This window comes from Pyrus communis, chromosome 12, assembly GCF_041283825.1.
Source record: "Pyrus communis isolate YQ-2024b chromosome 12, ASM4128382v1, whole genome shotgun sequence".
NCBI lineage: Eukaryota > Viridiplantae > Streptophyta > Magnoliopsida > Rosales > Rosaceae > Pyrus > Pyrus communis.
Window position 1 is genome coordinate 19814228 of NC_142576.1, and position 19834 is coordinate 19834061.

Consider the following 19834-nt stretch of genomic DNA (forward strand, 5'->3'; position numbering starts at 1 on the left):
AACCGATTAACAAAGGTTTAGTTTGATTTCAATAGTGGCATTGGTCAAAATCAAACCAAACCAAACCAAGCCGTTTAATTTTAGTTGACTCGGTTATATTTTGTGTCGAACATAATCAAACCGAACTGCGCCCGCCACTACATTTTCCTATCCAATCTGGTTACCGGATATAACCCTTGCTTTATATGGCAGTAGTTTAAATGAACTGTAATTTTGAACATAAGTAATATGACCAACAGAAGGATAGAGAAAAACTCCATCATCACATAACATGGCCCCATGAACGAATGTACATTACAGTCTTGATATTTGCTTGTTATCTGGGCAAATCAACATGAATCTTCACATCGACAAAAACATAGGGCTGGGCCTAAAATTCAAACCTTCGAAACTAAATCCGTCACTCCCAAAAAATACACGAATAAATAACTAGACAAACTATACCAGCCAACTGGTGACAACGGAATCTTATCTTCCACAACAATCTATCTTCCTCCCTACGTATATAAATCTGTCTTCCCCATAAGAATGAGCGAGGCCTACGCAGCTGGAGGTGAGTTGTCCTTTCAAGCACAATCCTTACCCGCTTCAAGCATACACATCCAGCTAACCTTGCCCGCAAAACCAGTCACAATATTGATACAAAAGATATGTCACAATTTTTTACTACAAGACGGAAAGCAAGGAGCAAACCCAATCTCCACCCTTAATCCCTGCCAATGGAAGAATGTCTCTGGGCACCAGGTGGTGCAGTTGGCCTTGGGAAGTGATAGTCCAACTGCGCTCCTGCAATTTGGGGGGCTTCCACATAGGGGCTCTGTGAAATCGAAAAGAAAAAAAAATAAGGATAACGCATTAAGAAAAGAACAAACGTGCAAGGGTTTCTACTTCCCACTTTCTTTCCACAGTCCTCAACTCTCTCACCATCCCCCAAGAATTGGGACGAACACAAGAAATGTAGTTTCAGCTCTCTATTATAGTTGGGAGTCTTGCGACTCGTGTGTTTCACCTGTTTACAGTGATCTTCTTTTCTATTCTGGTCATTTTCAATGTGTTTTGTAATAAAAAAAATTGTGTTTGTTGTAAAAAAAAAAAAAAAAAAAAAACCCATTAGAAGTGTATAAATCCATTACCTTAACCACCATTTAAAGGTCATTTCACTTTTTGTTGTTATCGAAGAGCTGAACTTACTAAAATTTACAGTGGTTTTTACTTTTCAGGAGCACAAGTACTGGTTCTAATCTTGAGTTTAATCAAACTGTTCTGTCTTTTTGTGATTTTGTACCTCTCTCAATGGTGTCAAATGAGTCGATACTCTTCTAACTGTTTGTTTCAGGCAAGTAATACCTAGTTAGGAATGCATATCTTTAAAATTACGTACAAACGGTCATGTCCCAAAACTAGAGAATACCAAATGTCAAAAACTTATGCATTCTAGGCCATGTTGGAATGCTATTTGATATAAACTCAAAAAGGATAGAGTCAGACACATAAAATGGATTTATTAAAAGAGAAGATACCTGCGGCTCAAATGCAGTATATGATGGCTCTTCAGGCTTTGAGGACTTTGGTGTTGTTATAGGAGAAGAGGGATCATAGCGTAATTCACTTCCATTCAGTTTATGAACTCTACTATTTTGTGGAGTTTCACCCTCATTCCCACCGGTTGACTTAGTTCTCTATACGAAAATGTCACAGCTTCCATATGTATTAGACAATGGGGATTATAGCAACAGAAAATCATAAATATAGGTTAAGAAAACAATACCTGGAAGATTTTGCCAAGAGTTTTCAACCCCTTTGCTCGTGCACGGAGTTCCTCTTTCTTGGCATTGTTGTCTTGAAGAACCTAAAGATGAAATGAAAAATTACAATCCAGACCAGATTTCTATTCATGTTTTGAAAATTACCAAATACAACATTGGGGCAGTGAACAACCATCTGACAAACACGAGAAAGAGTGGCCTCAATATCAGCCACATTAAGCTTCCACAGGGAATCAATCATCACTTTCTTGTGAGATTGCATGTATTCTTCGAGCTCTTCCTCTGTGTAATTTCCTTCAGCACTTAGCTGCTTTTTCATGTCTTCCTGCAGCTGGATCAAAGCAATTGCACCTGAAATAAATAACAGTCCATTAAGCAAAAGCACGTATTGGCTTAGCCAGAAAACTTGTGTGCATTTGTGAAAACTATACCTTACATATGCAAAAAAAGAAAGACAGAAAACACATGAATATTCCTTTTCCTGTCAAATATTTAAATATATATGGATGAAGTGGATTGGACCCTATTAGTTTGGGTAGAATCAGTCCCCACACCCTGGTTAGGTCCATAGCTCAATTAATTATTGGAACAAAAATTTACTGTCACCATGATAACAAAGATTTAGACGCAACTGTCAATGACCGAATTCAGAAAGATCCACTAACCTGTTGCTGCTGTTACTTGAGATTTAATGAAATGCCCCTTATTTCTAAACCACTCTGCAACAAATGGCACACCCAAATACATTGCTTTCTTGCCTAGCTCCTTTGCTGATTGTCTGGCATATATGTAGCCAATTGTATTCAACATATCAACACCATAAGCTGTAGAAAATAGACAATATCATTGAAAATGATAGAGAGAAGCTTAGACAATAATCATGAGAGAAGCTTAGACAATAATCATAAAACAGATTTATAAGGCATTAACCACATTATGTGTCGTAAAATCCTACCATGGTTTGAAAAACGCACGATATTGGGGAATATAGTGCACTATATCATGTCGCATCACAGGAGACATTTTGTGAAATAATGCAAAAATATCACAATGGTCCAAAAAAGCGTTCGGTTTCTATGCAATATTGCGTTATGTGCCACATCTAATTTGTCTGATGTTCCTTTAGCTGACGACAATCACTACATCCATCCAGTCAATGAAAATGACTACACTACTAATGATATTTTGCAACAAATTGAAGAAGAGGAAAATAAAAGACGTGATAGTGACGGTGCTTATAGTTTGCAAGGTAATATATTCTTGATGAGGATGATATGCGTTTTGGTGCAAGTATATATACACACACATTGAAACCACTACATAGCGTGACATTGCATAGTGAAACCTCCCACACAAAGCCTTACGCGATGCAATTTCAAACTATGGTTCCTACAACTTGAATGAATTATTACTCGGCAATTTCTTTTTTTAACTTTGAAAAATGATGAACTATTGGGCATAACTTGGATTGCTAGTCCCTATTAACTGTGTCGCTGCATAATCTCCATCGAAATTGGATGCAGTAATAGAATTAAGTGAGCTGACAGAAATGCGATCCATGATAAAATTACACAATGAGTACCTAAATTAACAGATGTAAGATACTACAGTTATATTTTTATTGACTTGTTAGTTACCAAGTAGCAGTATGATGGTTGTATTGCATTAATCAACATCTGAACTAAATGTCAATGTATTTATAGAAAGAACCAAGGAACTAAAATAGCCAATAGTACTGATATTTTGGTCGATAATATGCTAAAATCAGGGATTCCACCACTTGCAGTAGGTTTTTATTTGTTAGTTTTGAACCCGAGACGCAGTAGGTTGAAGAGGAAATCCCCATCCACCAAGGATTCCATCACTTGCAGTAGCAAAGTAATTATGAGTTAACCATGTTGCAAAATTTATATGTTAAATGAAGTGTCATTTGTTAGTTTTGGATTTTAGAAGTTTCAAAGATAATTTGTATGTTTTTATTTCTAATTTTTATTATTTTGTTTTTTCATCGATATTTCTACTGAATATCGATACCTTCCGATATTTCTCTACATTTCGACTACTGAAAACAATACTGAAATCCTTGGAAAGAACAAATCAATGTAGGCCCTAAAACGGCAATGCTTCATAGAGAGTGTTTTCAGGATCTCATCTTGTATGGTCCCAACCTACATTTACAAAGAGCTAGCTTATTCTTCAGTTATTCTTCAATTCAAGAGGATAGATACCAGCCAAAGCTCATCAACATTTACACAAGAGCCGACCTAAAAGCAGTTGAAAATATTCTGTTCTTGTCACCCAAAAGCACCACACGTAATGAATTACCTGCATTGGAAAGCCTCGCAACTTCAGCTTCAGCATGACTAACAAATTCCTCTTTGTTGCCTTGCACATATTGGTTGAGTCGATTTTTTAGTGTTTCTGCGAGCTTTTCTTCTCTTTCCTTCTGAACAACCTGTAGTAAAAGGATATTGGCAGTTTTGCCACACAGTAAGCATTCTTCAATGATATGGACTAGTTCTTTCCATTCCATCAAAGAAAATTGGAGGTAAACTGGGTTAGCGAAAAAAGTTAAACAAAACTGTACCCGCATTTTTTCTTGCAACTTTTTTGCATCAAACTGTTCCCCTTCTGTGAAAATATCTAAGGAAGCCATTGATGCCATGGCTAGCTGTCCAATATATTCCTCAAAGAGCTCACTACCAAAAAGCATGGCAAAGATCGCTGCAGGATCAATAATTGCGTCGCTGAAATCAAAGTAACATTTTGAAAATGTCAGAAGCACGCAGCTAAACACACACATTGCGATACGCACAGGAAATCCATAAGGTGTCTTGTATCAGCCACCCTTTAGATATTAGAACTCATATATTAATGAAATAAGAGAACAAAACTAACGTTGAAATTCCTGATTTTCCATAAGCATCATACGCTTGGCGTTGGCTTGGGTCGCTTAACACTTGGTAAGCTTCTCCCAAAACCTGAATCAAATGAAAAAGATGCATATATACTTGGTAAGCCTATACTAGACCAACAAAAGAAATTACTAACAATTCAAGTCCACCCCCTCTCCACAAAACAACCTTCCCACAATAGAACTATACTAAACGAAAATGACAGAATAAAAGACACTCCGTTTGAGGAAAGGGGCTCTGAATCCAGCATTGAGAACTTGTAGTTTCTAATATACAAGTTCGTGGAAGCAGATAGCAAGTCTTTCATGTCACAAATACACTGTATTGATCATAATGTATAATTTGATGGGAATTAATTTAAATGAAAAACAAGAGCAAATCTCACCTGAAAATTTTGTGCTGCAAGTGGATCATTTGGGTTTTTATCTGGATGAACCTGCCTTGCCTGCGATCCACACAAAACCCACAAAAACCAAAGTCATTAAATTTATAGGTGTTAGAAATGCTTGTTAGAAAAGCACTTCTGCTCAGACTGAACGCGCTTCTATTAAAACCACATCAAAAAAACTAACAAAAATGCAAGTGCTTCCTAGAAAAGCACTTGAAGTGCTTCCTAGAAAAGCACTTGAAGTGCTTCCTAGAAAAGCACTTGAAGTGCTTGCTTCCTGAAAGAAGCCCATAGCGGGTGCTTCTTCCAAACATTGTCAGAAGCGCTCTTGATCATCTAAAATCATTTCCACACGGACAATAATTATATACAACTGATACAATTCACATTTCTAAGTGATATTATAGAACACGGCTTGGATCTATTAAGCTTATCACATAATCGATTGAGGAAGAAGCAACTGATTACGAATCAAAACTTCCGATTAATTATCGCTTAATCAAAATTAAAGCCAAAATAACGATAATCTCTCAGTTTCTGCTAAAATCTAACTGACCTTCATGTAATAAGCTTTCTTGATCTCCGCCTCGGTCGCCGCCGGGCTGACGCCGAGAACGTCGTAGTACTCCGTTTCCTTCACCATTTTGTCCGATCGGTCAAAATCTTCGCTTCGCAGTTTGCAGGGAGGAGCCAAAAAATAATATAAATAAATAAAAATAAAAAAGAGAAGAAAAATAGAGGTGGAAGAAGAAGAAAGGAGGATAAGAGAAAATAAGAAGATTCCCCTTCTACGTCCCCACGCAGGTACGCAATGTTTGCCTAATACTATTTTGTCGTGCTACTACCTACCTTCTAAGTCCTAAGTCATTAATTAAGTTAATTAATCTTTATTATGACCAAAAATATTTAAAATTTAATTTGATTAATACAATAACCACGGACAACTTGGCGTTGACTTTTTGCTTGAGACGTAGTTAACTTATTACTGAAGTTTTAAGGTATAATTGTTTTGTAGATCGAGTGGGCGTTTGAATTTGAGTTGATGTGTTGTACATGTAACGTCAATTAATAAGTTTATCTTATTGTATGTTAGTCTATTTGCTACATCAAAATTGATCTCGTGAATGCTTAAAGGTAGTGGTGACTACTTGTATTTTGCACACTTTTGCTAGAATTGTGATGAGAGTTCGAAATATGGGATTTTAGTTAGAACAACCTCTTTCATTGCAAGCTTCATCATCAATTCTGGGCAAGGTGAGACCTCTAACTATCATCAATGCGTTTATCTCGTTGAGTAGTTAAATTTGATGTATGGGTTGCGTGAAATGGTTGAGAAATGGCGAAGATGAGTTAGAGAAATCTCTGAGTTTTTCGGTGAGAAAACCCATAATCCAGTGAGGTTTTCTGGCGGCTGCAGGAGCATGGTCGATCTGACCCAACCCCGAACGTACAGATCAAACATCCCAAACCCAGATCCAAATTCAGATCTGACCCAACCCAACTCTAGGTCAGAATATATCAAGGAATATTTTGTAAGGAAATATTCCATTCCAGTGACAGAATATTTCGATGTTGACCGTTGATCTTTTTGGGATTCAGCCCGGGACCCCTCCTAGGGCATTCCGACGTGCTGATTCTAAATCCGTACTCCCTTTCTTCAAAATCGATCAATTGAACACAGTTCCTTGAGTGACCGTCACTTCAATTTGTAATAGGTGGATATCCAACCATTGGATCACTATAAAATTGTAATATGTTATCGTAATAGTAATGTGTTGGCCATAGAAACTTATAGGTTGTAAATCCAATGTGCGGGTCTTATGGAATGAGAATAATTATGGTGGTTGACTTTAATAGAAACCATTTTAACTGAGGATTGACTTGGGGCCAACATATCCCGAATAATTCTGGAAAATTGACATTAGTATCACTAGAGGCTTGCTAGAGCCTAGCAGGCTGAACCTGCCGATCGTCACTCTATTTCATAGTTAAGTGAAATATCCATTTCCGCTAAGTACGACATCTAAATGTAACATAGCATATGTTGATTTTTGTCGCATGAATAATGAAATATAATTGGTTTGATCCCTTCACATGGTATGTAAGCAATCTAATTCGAAGGTTAGATGTAGCCCTAAGATTAATTAAAATTAAATATGGTATCATGTCTCGGAGTTTAGGACATGACATTATTGTGTTTTGATCTAGGTACATATTTTACTAGATGGACAAGGACAACGCTCTTAAGTTTTTCATCTTCAACCATGAAATTCTATAATTTTATTACTTTCGGCTACATGATGCATGTTGTGAAACTAAACTTGGCCTGAAGATTTATCCTAGAAATGTAACAACCGTAACCACCAAGCCCCTCCGCATGTGACCAATAGCGAGATAGTAACATTTTTGCTCACCACCATTTAGTGGGAAGTATTTTTGCTCACCATCTTATTTATCATCCTTAGATAAATTTGAATTTCGAGATTTGTGTAATGGAAATACACAAATCTCAAAATTTAAACTCATATAACGATGATAACTAGGATGATAAGTATACACGACACTAAATAGTGATGAACAAAAATGCACTTCTTAAAAGTATTAACTTTTATTTTACTAGCAAAACCCTAGAAATGTAATAACCGTAATTAAGTTCACACTTTTCCAACCTCTTGATGTTCTGACTTTTCCAATGCCTACAGACGTAAAATTGAATTAAAAATTCAGAGACTCCTAGTCTCCCTCCAAAATTAACAGCCTGCAACTAAATTATCCTCTTCCCGCCGAAACCACCAAGCCCCTCCGCATCCGCATCCAAAATTCAGACCCTCTCTTTTCATTGATTAGCCTTCACAAGATTATTATTCTTCGTACTCTTCTATCAACCAATCAATTAACCTCCAAATAAAAAATAAATAAAAAATAAAAAATAAAACACATTTTTTTAGGAAAAAGGGGAGCTACAGTGCAAGTGGTCATGGTGGAGAAATTTTTTATTGTAACGGGAATACAAATAGTACACCATGTGTTTTTATATAAATAATGGAAAATTTTATTTTTTTAAGTTATTAACTTTTTAACACACATATATATCATACTATTTATATAATAACACGTGATATACCATCCCGTTTGCCGATCACACTAAAAAATCTCTCATCACAACGGATGCGGAAAGTGCTGTTGGTTTGACATAAAATTCTTTGATCACGAAACGTTATGTTTCTTTTTCCGTTCCTATTTTAGCTACTAGGCAAATATTGACTGATTTTCATGTATTTAATTGTCTGGGTTAATTGTTTTTTGACGTTTTTAACTGTAGAAGAAGAACAATTACACTATCCATTATAGATTTTGGATATAATAAGGACGATTCTGATGTTCTACGAATCAACGATGAATAATTTTGAGTAGGAACTCCTACCCATCCTTTGAGTAGCAGTATTGTTCGAAAAAGTTAGGTTGAATTTGCTGCTTTGTAAGCAATGCATGTGTTAACCACATTATTGCATTAATACGAGTGTTTTATCATCGGTTGGTAGAGAAGCTCACACTCACATGTAAACAAAAAAATGATATCTGTCCGAGGGGTGGATTATCAACAACCAAAAACCAGATTATATACTAGTGGGAATATTGTAGAGATTGAATTTGACAAAGGTTCTAAGCGTCAAGGTCTCTACCTTTACTTATAGAGGTTTGTGGAGAGCATCCAGCTCGTTCTTATCCTTGAACTGGGCTGAGGGCAAACGCTATCAAGTTATCCATCTCGCACGACGCAGTCTGTGACATTAGAGAGCACAAGTTATCCATCTCGCACGACGCAGTCATGTGTTAACTGGCCTCGTTGGTACGCTTTTGGCAAAATAACACTTACTTGGTGCCATAGCATCCGACACTAACACATGACAGAAGACGCTAACTTAAAAATGATTACGGGGAGAAACGAACATGAAAATTTTTAGGCAATGTTAACCTAGCTAGCTATAATAGTTTACGAACTTTAGCTTTACAAGTTCGAGTGGTGTTAGTTATGGGAAGAAAGGAGCATGGAAGAAAAGTTCCGATGTTTTTTTTTTGAGTTTGAACTATCTACTGCAACTACAAGCTAGAACTTGTTTATTTGAACCAGATTATAATTCAGTATCCAAAATTAAGGAACATTAGAGAATTTCCAAAACAACGAAATCATAGACGGGAGAGCCGTTTCTCCTCATCCCCGTAATAGGATTTGTTCAGAAAAGGGTAGTCTGTGTACCCAACAACAGGGTCTTGTGTGTAGAAAGTCTTCCTGTTATATTTCGCCAAGGGGGCATTAGGTACCGTTTGGTACGTGGGACGGGACGGAACAGAGTGGGACAAGGTGTTCCGTCCCACGTTTGGTGCGCCTAAAACGGATGGAACGAGCTGTTCCACGGGACGAGTTTTGGGTGAATTTTCGTTCCACCTCACCCCCCTGGAACGATTCGTTCCACATCCGTGGAACACAAAATTATAACCTCTCCGTCTCCTTCTTCTTCCTCCTTGTTTCCATCCGAGGGCATCTTTGCTCCCGCTCCGTTCCGTTCCGTCCTGTCCCGTCCCGTTCCGTCTCATTCCGTTTTGTCCTGTCCCGTCCCGTCCCGTCTGCATACCAAACGATACCTTAAGCTTAAATCTCAAAACCAAGTCAGGGTTCGAGATAAAAAGGCGTCCGTATGACACCAAATCAGCGTCGCCGGAAGCAATTGCTTGCATTGCAAGCTCTCTAGTGAATCCTCCGCTAGCTGTGAATGTATTTCTTAAAGTCCTCATAAACACAGCTTCCTCTTCGTCATTGCTGAGTTTACTAGCTTCCGCTTGGGCATGAGCTGAATAGCGAGGCTGTGTCACATGGAGATAAGCCAGTTTCGAGCCCCAATTCTGTTGAAGCCTGTTGAGCCTCTCGATCACTGCCAGGCCTAAGATAAGTGGTTTGGAGTCGATGGCATCCAAGTGATCAATAGCCGGCGGGATTCTGACCCCAACTCTATCCGCACCTATTGCTGCAACCACAGCTTGAACAATCTGAATAAGAAATTTGCACTGATTTTCTAGCGATCCACCGTACTCATCAGTTCGATCATTGATCCCGTCTTTCAGGAATTGGTCAATGATATAGCCATGTGCCCCATGAATCTCAACTCCATCAAAACCTACACGACATGAAAATGGATCATAAGACTCAAAAGTTGTATAGAAAGTGCGACACAACACGAGCAATCAAATCACGGGAAAAGAAACTGACCCGCTCGAATGGCATTCAACGCACCCTGGCGAAAATGCTCAACCACTTGGGGAATTTCCTGGGTTTCGAGGGCTCGAGGCTTAGGATAAGTGCCATGAGAGCCATCCGGCAACAGAACATTCCATCTCTTTGAAATGGGATTGTTGGTTGAAGATATCGGTAATCCCCCACCAGGTTGATAAACTAAATCATTAACCATGTTACGAACAAAAAAAATCAGCCTACTGCTCCAAACCGTAATAGGTAAAAAATCTACCTTCATGAGATGCACGACCAACGTGCCAAAGTTGACAGAAAATGACTGCGCCTTTGGCATGAACTGCATCCACCACCTTCTTCCATGCCTCCACCTGTTCGTCGTTGTAAATCCCAGGAACACGGGGCATCCTGCCATGACATTAATAATTATTTATCAATAAGACACCATTTAAAGAAGAAATTAGTTTTCACAAGAACACTAGATTTCTTGATAAGGAAGAGTTCAAAATACAAAGCTAATTTATTGAGGCATTGATAAAAACAATGTGACATTTTACATTATTAGATTGTAAACCAAAGACGTATTTTGTAATCAGTAGGATTGTTTCTAAACATGCCACTCACTATGGTGAATTTTTAAGCCTAACATGTACACAACACAAACGAGCCGGGTAATGCGAAGTGCGTGTGATTGTTTGGCTTCTAGGGTAACTGATCTCCCGTTTCAAACCTAATCTTCGGCCCCGTGTTTTTTCAAAATTTATCCAAACAAAGGCTTCTCAAAATTTATCCAAACAAGGTAGATAGGTTTTGGGATTTCCAAAACTCATTTTCTAATCTAAACCTCCCTTTAGACCTTCAACTAAACGGACCCTAAGTCCGTCTCCAGTCAAGGTGTGCTAAACATAGCCGTTAGTTATGTTTTAGTTCTCTTAAATTAATATTTTAAAGAGTACTTTAGAGCTAAATTTTTCCGTCTCCAACGGTGCAGTCCAGTGTATCTGTTCATTCTGTCTCAAGGGGTTGCTGGCTATGTAGTAGCGGAACCAATAAAAGAAGCACTCAAAGCCCTCCCGTGTGCAGTTGATGGAAGTGGTAGAGCTACTGAAATTGAAGCAAAATTAACTATTCTTCAATTTGGGGATATCAGGTTTCAAGGGGAAGTCATGAGGAAAACCAGGCTATCTTCTGTGAAAAGGAAGCAGTGCTTGCTGTCTGCGGCGTCAGAGCCATTTTGGTCCAGTTGGAGAACAATTAAACGCTAGCCTAGTGGAGGGTTTATCAAAGTATTGTAGGGTTCCAAGACCTATGATTCGGAAAATTGAGGGAATGCACAAGAGTTATGAGTTGACTAAAGTATGGCAGATCCAAAACTTGTCATTAAGGGGTGTAGTCAAACTCGGATTTGAGATGATTTTAAAAATCTTAGTGTAGTCAATTAAAGGATTTTAAAGGATTTTAGAATCCATTCAAATCTAGGTGTAGTCAATTAAAAGATTTTAAAATATTTTAAAATCCATCCAAATCTAAGTATTCAAAAAATTAAGATTTTGCAGGATTTCAATAAGTTGTGAATTTTGTGGGATTTGAGAGTAAAAAGTATAAATAACCAAGGTAAAAAGAATCCAACCCCACCCTCTAGGATTTCAAATCCTTTCACCACAATCCACCACAATTTATTCAAATTCTTTAAAATCCATATGAATTTTGTAGGAGTTTTTAATTCTCTTAAATCCTATCAAATCTATCACTTTTAAAATCCTTTAAAATCCTATCAAATCTATCAGCCAATCAACCTCCTACGACTCACAAAAAAAAAACTCATTTTTTTAGAAAAAACGGGGAGCTACAGTGGTTTGTGGAGAAAATCATCGTTCTTATCCTTCAGCGGGACTGAGGACAAACGTAATCACGTACAGAGAGGTTTGTACGCTATCATGTTGTCCATCGTCTTTTTGGATGGCGTGGTCTTTGTGGCATTAAGAGAGAACAAGTTTCCCATAGTTTGGTTGTCTGCATGAAATACTCGGCCTAGGAGATAATGTTTTGGTCTCGGTCTTCCCATTATCTGGAATAGTTCATACCCTAAAGAACAAGCGTTTCATGTATCATGACATTATTTGACCCAAAAAAAAGGGTATCATGACATTGAAGAAGTGTCGTTAATGTTTAAACAAGCCACCCTGTTTTTTTTTTTTTTTAAATGTTCTTCTTTAAGGACATAGAAAACGTCATGTGTGTCACTACAAGCGTCATTGTTCAAGTACAATGAAGCAAAAACTATCAATTGTTTATGATTTTGTATGAGCCTATAAGTCGTATCGCTCAAGTACACTTTTATGTCTATATAGAGTGTGAAAATTGTGTATATCATGTTATTGACTCTGTATGGGCATATAAGACGTCTCGTTTTATATTTTTATCAACATACCAAAGTTTTTTCTTTATATCATGAGAAAATTGAAAGTAAGACAAATTTTGAACCAAGGTCTTATACGATCACCTGTATCTTACATGTATAACTCTCAGTATGCAAGATCATATGAAAACATAGAACAAGTTTGTGCTTCCGTCTCCGCTTATTCGGATCAGAAACGGCAGTCCCCATGTGTGCGCGGACAACTTCCGGCCAAGATGTTAACAGTAAATAAGTATAGGATGAGAAGAAGATTAAGGTCCTTCCATTTGGACAAAATGAGCAAAACTGGAGTACAACGTTCAGAGCACCTGGCTTTCTGTATCGAACCGGATGCTGTTATACGATGAGCTTCTCGTTTGAATGACAATTTGTCGCCGTGCTTGCTTCCTCTTACGCGATGAGCTCTTCAGATGCAGCAATGATCATCTCTACAAATTGGTTTAGCAGTAAGTAAGCTTGTTTCTTCAGTTGCTTTTAAACAAACACTCTTGAGGTAACCCGAACTCCTTTTTTACATGAACATTTTGCCTCCACGGGTCATTATGCAACTTGTAATGCAAAACCTGATTAAGATCCATGAGAGCAAGTGGTCAGCGATTCCATCTTGAAACGTTTCAGAAAAGTAATTCCATAACTTTTTATCAACTAACAACAAATGTTGAAGGAGGATGGTTTGAGTATTAAGCATCTTTCTACGTGGAATAGGAGGATATTTACCTGTATCAATGTTGCAAACACATCGTCTTCAATTAGCTGCGAGAATTGAGCTGCCCACTCTGTCATACGACCAAAAACTGTTTTTTGCCTCTCAGCTTCGAGCATAATAGAATCACGATACAGAAACCTCTGCCAAATTTTCTGGACATTAGCCAGCCTGAACTTTATTTCTGTCTCATTAAATGCCTGCAGAATTCAGGATTCCGAAAATCAGTCAGCTTAACGCCTTCAAACTTCCAACCAGAAGCTTCATTGTATCAATCATAAAAGTAACAACATACCCGAAGAATATTTATCAAATTTGGAATTTCATCTTCGTGTATCCGGACAGCAAAACTTTCATAGTTGAGCACATTTTCATATGGCAGGAAAATCCCATCCTAAACATGAAGAAACAAAATAGAAGAACGACGAATGTAAGTTATCATCATTTGGATATCATGGTTCGTGATAAAGCATCTAAACACGACAAGGAAAGACAAAAATGCTTAAAAACTTGAGAACGTAAATAACAGAAGAGGGTTACGCGTCCCATAATATGAGAAGATGAGAACAATCACTGTCTAACAAGCATTTTAAAGTAAGTGATGAACTAACAGAATGTTCCGAGACTCCAATAAGACGGCCAAGAAACGAAATAGAGAATTAACAACCTGAATGACAACAGGAATGCACCCTTGCAAAACACAGTCTTCCATACGACCACTCCAACCATCTCCAGGAAATACCCCGCAAAAAATAGAACTGGCGATATCCAAGTGATAGTTTTCAGATCTTAGTGGTGTAACAATCACATCTTCTGCATGTTGTTTTCCGAGTTTCCCTTCCTTGTTAGGACTTGACCCAAATTCTTCTGCCAGTTTTTGTCTGATACCCATGCTATAGCTGCATAAATACCCCAAAATCTTATATCAGATCTTCTGTAAGTTGTGCAATATAGTATCGGTAGTTTCTCAGGAAATTGAAAGTCCAAACTACCAAAGAAAATTGCTTTCCACTTTCCAAACAATTTAAAGCTTGTAAATCTTCTCCAAATGTGTAAGATAAAAATGGAAACAAGTGTCGGCAAGCACATTCTTGACAGTTGACAGGATGTCCACAGAAAAATTAAATTCAACCCACCCCACAATTAGATAAATGAATAGCTCTTTCGTTAACTTACGAAGCTTCTGGTCTTCCATTTGGGTAAGCTGGTCCCAGATTTCCGTTGAAGTAGAACAGTGTTTTCCGGTTCTCTCGTGATCTGAAAATAAAGTGTTGAACTGTCATTGATTAATTATCATGGTTGACTAGATCAACAAAACATGGAAAACAAAGGGGAAAGTTCAAAGAATAAAAAATCATGGCAATATGAGTATGCTTTCCATCGGATGTGCACCTGGACCAAAGTTTTGAGCTTAAGGAGTTGACATCCGGACTTTTCCAAGCAGGAAGTACGAGATCTTTATCAGGATCAAAGCAGGGATGGTTACCCCTTTTATCAGAAGAAATATCATTCCAGTTGTCCGCCCAATAAGCTGTCGTTGAATTCTTGTGCTTCGAGTTTGTGTTTCCCCAGTGAACCAGCATCATGCTGCTCCATATCTCCTTGGGAGCATAGCATGCACCTTCATCCCATGAAAAAAACTGCCTTCAGATATGGAGACAACATCATCAGCATGTACACTTTACAAAATGATCTAAACTACGAGAAGATGGAAAAATCTCATTCTGTTCAATTTTTCTCACTGGCCTTAAGTAATTCTCTCAGTTACATCATACCCAAATATGGTCTCTTCCAGATGAGCGATTCCAGAAGGGATACTGTTCAACGATGTGATCGTAAGCCTTCCTATAATATTCCAGAGTGAGAGAGCTCCTCAAGCCCTTGTGTTCCTAAAAGTTTCAGTAAGCACATTAGAACAAAAGCCAAATCCGGAAACATTGACTTGGCAAACCCAGGCGTGAAATTGCAATTTCACCAATATATTAATAGTTAGATAAAGCATACCTGCATACTCAAATGAGGAGCATCGTCAGCACGAGTTATAATGCATGAATCAAGTACAGGAACAAAGAAGAAATCTGCTTCTTCACCATTTAAGGTACGATACGGACTAGCTAAGATACTTTCATAAAGTGCCATCTGCAAACAAGCAACAAGACTGATGCATAATCCTAAACATGCTTCGAATTTACAAGTCGACTACCAGTTTCAGTTCAAGTAATACCTGGGCACCATACAGCATATCTGTCCACAATGTTGAATTTCGGTCATCATAGATTCTGTTTACACACTCTAACCTAAAGTGACGCCCCTACACCGGAAATCGAGAAAAATAAGAAACTTGCTTTTGAGGATGAATCAAACAATCATAGTTTAAGCTAATTCTGACCTCAAGAAGTAGGCTGTTGAAATCTGGAGGCAAATCATAAACATATATAAGAGGCCTTTTCTTTTTCACCACAGCATTGAGGTTGTCAACTTTCCCTGGGAGATGCGAACTATCAGGAACATCAACCTGAGCAGGCCGAAGCCATTGGGGCCACTCTTTAACTGATGATGCAACGGATGGAATGCTGCAATCAGTTCCGAACCATCCATTGTTACACTGGAAGGTACACTCAGTTAAGTCAGTACATATTGACAAAAGAGCAAATATTATGACATAGTACACATCTATTGATTAATTACAAGGAATTTGCAAGGGAAAAATGCAAAGTTTTGGAATATAGTGTCACCAAAATACATCAACTGGTTTCTTTTTTGAGTGCCTGCGCAACTTACAAACATTCACCCGCCCCCGCTTCTTGTATATCAAGCTTATAGCCTACAGTTTGGTTCCATATGCTGGTAGCATCTTAACCCTAAAGTTGTTGTTCCTCATTGTCCACAACTACATGTATATGATTACAAGAAGGCTAGCAACAATTTTCCCCCTTTCCAACAAACAACACTTAGCATTCATGCATAAGCAACCAATTGTTACCTGACAAAATCCACCGCGGCAATGCCCACGACCAGAGCATTGATTAATACAAGTACATACTGTAGGCACTTCACAGAACCGTCCCCAGAAACCATCATATTTACAATCACATTCCTCTTTGAATTTCACCTTAAGAGCATACGCTTCAGCAGGGTCCACATTACACCATCCTGGTTTGCTACTATTTGTTGTCAAAACATTATCCAGGTCGGCTTTTGCCCAATCAGTCAGTTTCGGTGCACCAGGTTCAGAAGGTAAACTGAAACAGATGTCAGGGATCAGCGGCATGTACAGTGTTTAGTAATTTATTTATGCTGACGGAAGCCTAGTTTAGATCTGATAAACTTACTTCACTTGAAAGCCACATGACTCTGCCATAGGTCGATTTGGATATTTAGTGCCCTCCCCACAGAAGCACATTGCTTTTGTTGTGTCACAATGTGCGGAGCAAATTGAGACAACCCATCTCCCATATGGTAGATCTGGCGTTGCTGGGTGGTTGCATTCCAGCTGCTGTCTCTCAGAGCATCCTTCCCCTGAAAAATTAGTTCATGTTATAATCACAGAAATGACTCATCCGACAAGAGCAACTAGTTCTGTTTTTCCCGCAACATAACAGACTGTTTAGAAAGAGAAAACCAGAATCTTTGTTCGCTAATCCTTCTTTTTTTTTTTTTTGTTTTTAATCTTGGCGGGCAGGGAGTCTAAATTCTCAACTAGAATAAGGGAGACGATTGGGAAAACTCTTTGAAAGTGATACAGTGACAAGCTTTTTTCGTTTGTAGTGATGCCACAATTAGAGCCAAACAACACAAATGGTGAAACTGCAACCTACCGAAATGCTCAATAGCCGGGATAGGGGAGAAAGTAAAGGGAGCTTTGAATGTCTTCTACCAAGTAAAGATATCAAATGTTCCGAAATGCACCTAAAGTTGGTTCTACAGAACATTTGTGCAAGTATTGTCCATAGAATCTCTTTAAAAGATTCACCAATGCATGACATACATGTCTCGGTTTAATGTCAAATATTAGAATTCTTCCATCTCACTGAGCAATGATTGCGAAATATTTGTCATTAAGAATTATTCCATACGTTTTCTACTACTCACTGACAAGTTTGTATTTGATCAAGTTAAAGGAAAGAAAGAAGAAGAAATTACACTGACCACTGTATCCATGAAAGCACCGACATTCTCCCAATTCATGGTTACAGACGCCTTGACCGCTGCATTCATTTTTGCACCGACTACCACCTATAATCTGCCAATGTAATTAGTTAAAGTTATAAACAGATGAATACTCTTCCAATAAAAATTGGTACCAACCTCAACCCTGTAATTTCTGAAGGGATTATAACTAACAAAGGAAAAAGAATTTGCTTGGTGATCAGTTTTTACGTCTGGTTTCATATAATAACTTGTGCAACGCACACCCACCCCTCTCTTCCGTCCTCTATTTACCAGAATCCTCCCATGGCGTTTCTCACCAATAAATTCACACATTTAGAATAAAACAGAAATGTAATGTATGAAGTTGTTCTTATTACCTCAACAATGTCAACTTCATTAGAAATTGAATGACAACCAGCAAGCCACCGGCCAATCTCAGCCTTCCATGGTGCACCACGAAAAACAACTGCCTTGTGTAGGTCAGATGGAAACTGACGATCCATGTCAATAGGTGATTTTAAATTTCCTTTTACGTGATCCGTAATTGAATCAGCCGATCCATTAATTGGGACACAAGAGTTCTGAGCTTGACTGAAGTAAGCAAAAGAAGGGACCAGCGGAAACCAGAACAGATGAACTATTGAAACCAATACAATCGATACCAATGCCACAACAGAAGTAACTGTTGCTATCTGAGACCCTGGGCATTTCCACTTCTGAATGGAAAGCATTATCTTAGAAGACTCTTCTGCTATATCTCCATACTTTTGACCTTCAAGCACCTAAGAAACTAACACAAATACAAATCAGAATCTATAGATATAAGAATCCGTAGATATGAAAAACATCAAAAACCTCTTCTTTTTTTTTCAAATTCTCTTCTTGAGAATTGAACTTTTCAAATCGATCGTGTTAACCCAATTTTTGCAAGAAATTCATGGCGTATTGCATTAAACAAATCACTGCAAAGAGAGTAACAAGTCAACCATTCCAAATTCCATCACAGAAATGTAAAAGTTAACCATTACAAATCTTCCATAAGAAATAGAACTTCTCCATTAATCAAACTGTTAACTAATTAATTTTTGTATCCAAGAAACTATAAAAAGTGAGTGATTACGAATGAGTTTTAGCAGATTAGCAATCACAGAGAGCATTGACTGACCTCTTCTCAGATCTACGGTGGAAATTCTGCAAAAACAAAACCTGATGAGCTCAAAGAAATATTTCAATGGAGGGTTCAGATTCAATTCAACGGAGAAAGGGGGGGGGGGGATAGAGAAATCGTTCTTCTCTTCTGAGTTTCCAGCTAAACCTGCAATATAAAAATCTGAATTCCCCACTATTTTTATAACATTTAGACAGAATTATATACATATATATATATATTTATTTATATTGACAGACAGACAAGAGAGCGAGTGGTCCGGCAATTCAAAAGCCACCGCCAAGGTTTCTGGCTGAGAAGTTTGAACAAAAGAAAACAAAACACGATCTGGCACGATTCAGTTAAATTGACTGCAATTGCCCTTTTCAGTTGATCTTTGTAGGGTGAGACTGCTGGATTTCCCATGGGTATTTCTGTCAATCTACTTGCTTACGTCTTTCTCCGGTTAAGTACTCGTTTGTGTCTGTCTTTTTCCTTTTAAATTTTGTTTCTTTTTTCCTGAAAATATTTCGTACCAAAATTAGCATTTCTATTTTCTTTTGTTTCATTTTGTAATAATTTTTGGTGCAGAAAAAAATGTCAAAGTACAGTGACTAGCTCTAGAAAGTAGAAAGGGGGCCAAAAGAGGGGACGGAGATTCTTTCTGAATCTACAATTAATGAACAGGTAATTCGGACTGTTCAAATTAAAGACGGTCATCATTCACTTATTTTGTTGGCCCATCTCACAATAACCAAGAGTTTTATCTTTTTATCTCTCTTGAGTTCTATTCCTTAAGCTCCGAATTCGAAGGTCCAGAGATGATCAAATTTCAAAAGAGGGAATGGATGTGGACTAAAAGCTGCAAAAAAATGTTAACATAAATTAATTGTTTTGGTACCACTAGAAATAGTTGAACCCAAAATTTAATGTAGTCGTATTACATGCTTTAACTTCTGCCTAAATTTGGAAAAAATTTTGGTGTGAAGTTTGTATCGATACAAATATATTATTTGATATATGAGCAATAATGTTTTATAAAGAACATTTTCAAACGGGTCCTAAATTCCTAACACATCATGAGATTTTAACTTACTTC

The 19834-nt window shown here is 37.8% G+C and overlaps 3 protein-coding genes across 4 annotated transcripts; all 3 read right to left on the reverse strand.

The window, feature by feature from the left end:
- Nucleotides 1-229: 229 nt before the first annotated feature.
- LOC137745162 (chaperone protein dnaJ 10) lies at nucleotides 230-5935 on the reverse strand. The gene is made up of 10 exons (XM_068485063.2): nucleotides 5626-5935; nucleotides 5067-5126; nucleotides 4665-4747; nucleotides 4354-4513; nucleotides 4092-4221; nucleotides 2432-2590; nucleotides 1939-2117; nucleotides 1769-1849; nucleotides 1521-1679; nucleotides 230-817 (listed from the first exon to the last, which is right to left on the reverse strand). The coding sequence occupies exons 1-10, from the start codon at nucleotides 5710-5712 to the stop codon at nucleotides 707-709; spliced, it is 1209 nt and encodes a 402-aa protein (XP_068341164.2). The 5' UTR covers nucleotides 5713-5935; the 3' UTR covers nucleotides 230-706.
- A 3322-nt stretch (nucleotides 5936-9257) lies between these two features.
- LOC137744500 (12-oxophytodienoate reductase 3-like) lies at nucleotides 9258-11547 on the reverse strand. Its single transcript, XM_088680946.1, has 5 exons — nucleotides 11492-11547; nucleotides 10592-10722; nucleotides 10336-10518; nucleotides 9718-10243; nucleotides 9258-9387 (listed from the first exon to the last, which is right to left on the reverse strand). The coding sequence occupies exons 1-5, from the start codon at nucleotides 11545-11547 to the stop codon at nucleotides 9258-9260; spliced, it is 1026 nt and encodes a 341-aa protein (XP_088537072.1).
- A 1176-nt stretch (nucleotides 11548-12723) lies between these two features.
- Nucleotides 12724-18961, reverse strand: LOC137745608 (uncharacterized). 2 transcript variants are annotated; one of them, XM_088681421.1, is made up of 15 exons: nucleotides 18754-18961; nucleotides 17966-18378; nucleotides 17586-17679; nucleotides 16769-16955; nucleotides 16420-16678; nucleotides 15826-16041; nucleotides 15661-15747; nucleotides 15441-15575; nucleotides 15212-15325; nucleotides 14829-15076; nucleotides 14613-14693; nucleotides 14104-14335; nucleotides 13732-13830; nucleotides 13451-13636; nucleotides 12724-13296 (listed from the first exon to the last, which is right to left on the reverse strand). In XM_088681421.1, the coding sequence occupies exons 2-15, from the start codon at nucleotides 18317-18319 to the stop codon at nucleotides 13198-13200; spliced, it is 2391 nt and encodes a 796-aa protein (XP_088537547.1). In that variant the 5' UTR covers nucleotides 18320-18378; nucleotides 18754-18961; the 3' UTR covers nucleotides 12724-13197. The 2 variants fall into 2 exon arrangements, with proteins under 2 accessions (XP_088537547.1, XP_088537548.1); XM_088681422.1 differs by having other exon boundaries at nucleotides 17966-18370; nucleotides 18754-18951.
- Nucleotides 18962-19834: the final 873 nt, after the last annotated feature.

Bases quoted from the DNA above. Each gene is read 5' to 3' on its own strand.
- LOC137745162 (XM_068485063.2), bottom strand. From the start codon at position 5,712: ATGGTGAAGGAAACGGAGTACTACGACGTTCTCGGCGTCAGCCCGGCG. The intron at 4,748-5,066 runs GTGAGATTTGCT...CATTTGATTCAG, and splicing joins TTGCAGCACAAAATTTTCAG to GTTTTGGGAGAAGCTTACCA. The intron at 1,850-1,938 runs GTTGTTCACTGC...TTTCATCTTTAG, and splicing joins TTTCTCGTGTTTGTCAGATG to GTTCTTCAAGACAACAATGC.
- LOC137744500 (XM_088680946.1), bottom strand. From the start codon at position 11,547: ATGGCTCTGACGCCGCAGACAGCAAGCACTGCTTCCTTTTCACAGAAG. The intron at 10,519-10,591 runs GTAGATTTTTTA...TTAATGATTTAG, and splicing joins TGGTCGTGCATCTCATGAAG to TTTATCAACCTGGTGGGGGA. The intron at 9,388-9,717 runs TAAGGTATCGTT...CCAAACGGTACC, and splicing joins TTGGTTTTGAGATTTAAGCT to TAATGCCCCCTTGGCGAAAT.
- LOC137745608 (XM_088681421.1), bottom strand. From the start codon at position 18,319: ATGCTTTCCATTCAGAAGTGGAAATGCCCAGGGTCTCAGATAGCAACA. The intron at 16,956-17,585 runs GTCAGTGTAATT...CTAATTTTTCAG, and splicing joins GTGCTTTCATGGATACAGTG to GGGAAGGATGCTCTGAGAGA. The intron at 15,576-15,660 runs GTATTACTTGAA...GCTTGTTTGCAG, and splicing joins ATATGCTGTATGGTGCCCAG to ATGGCACTTTATGAAAGTAT.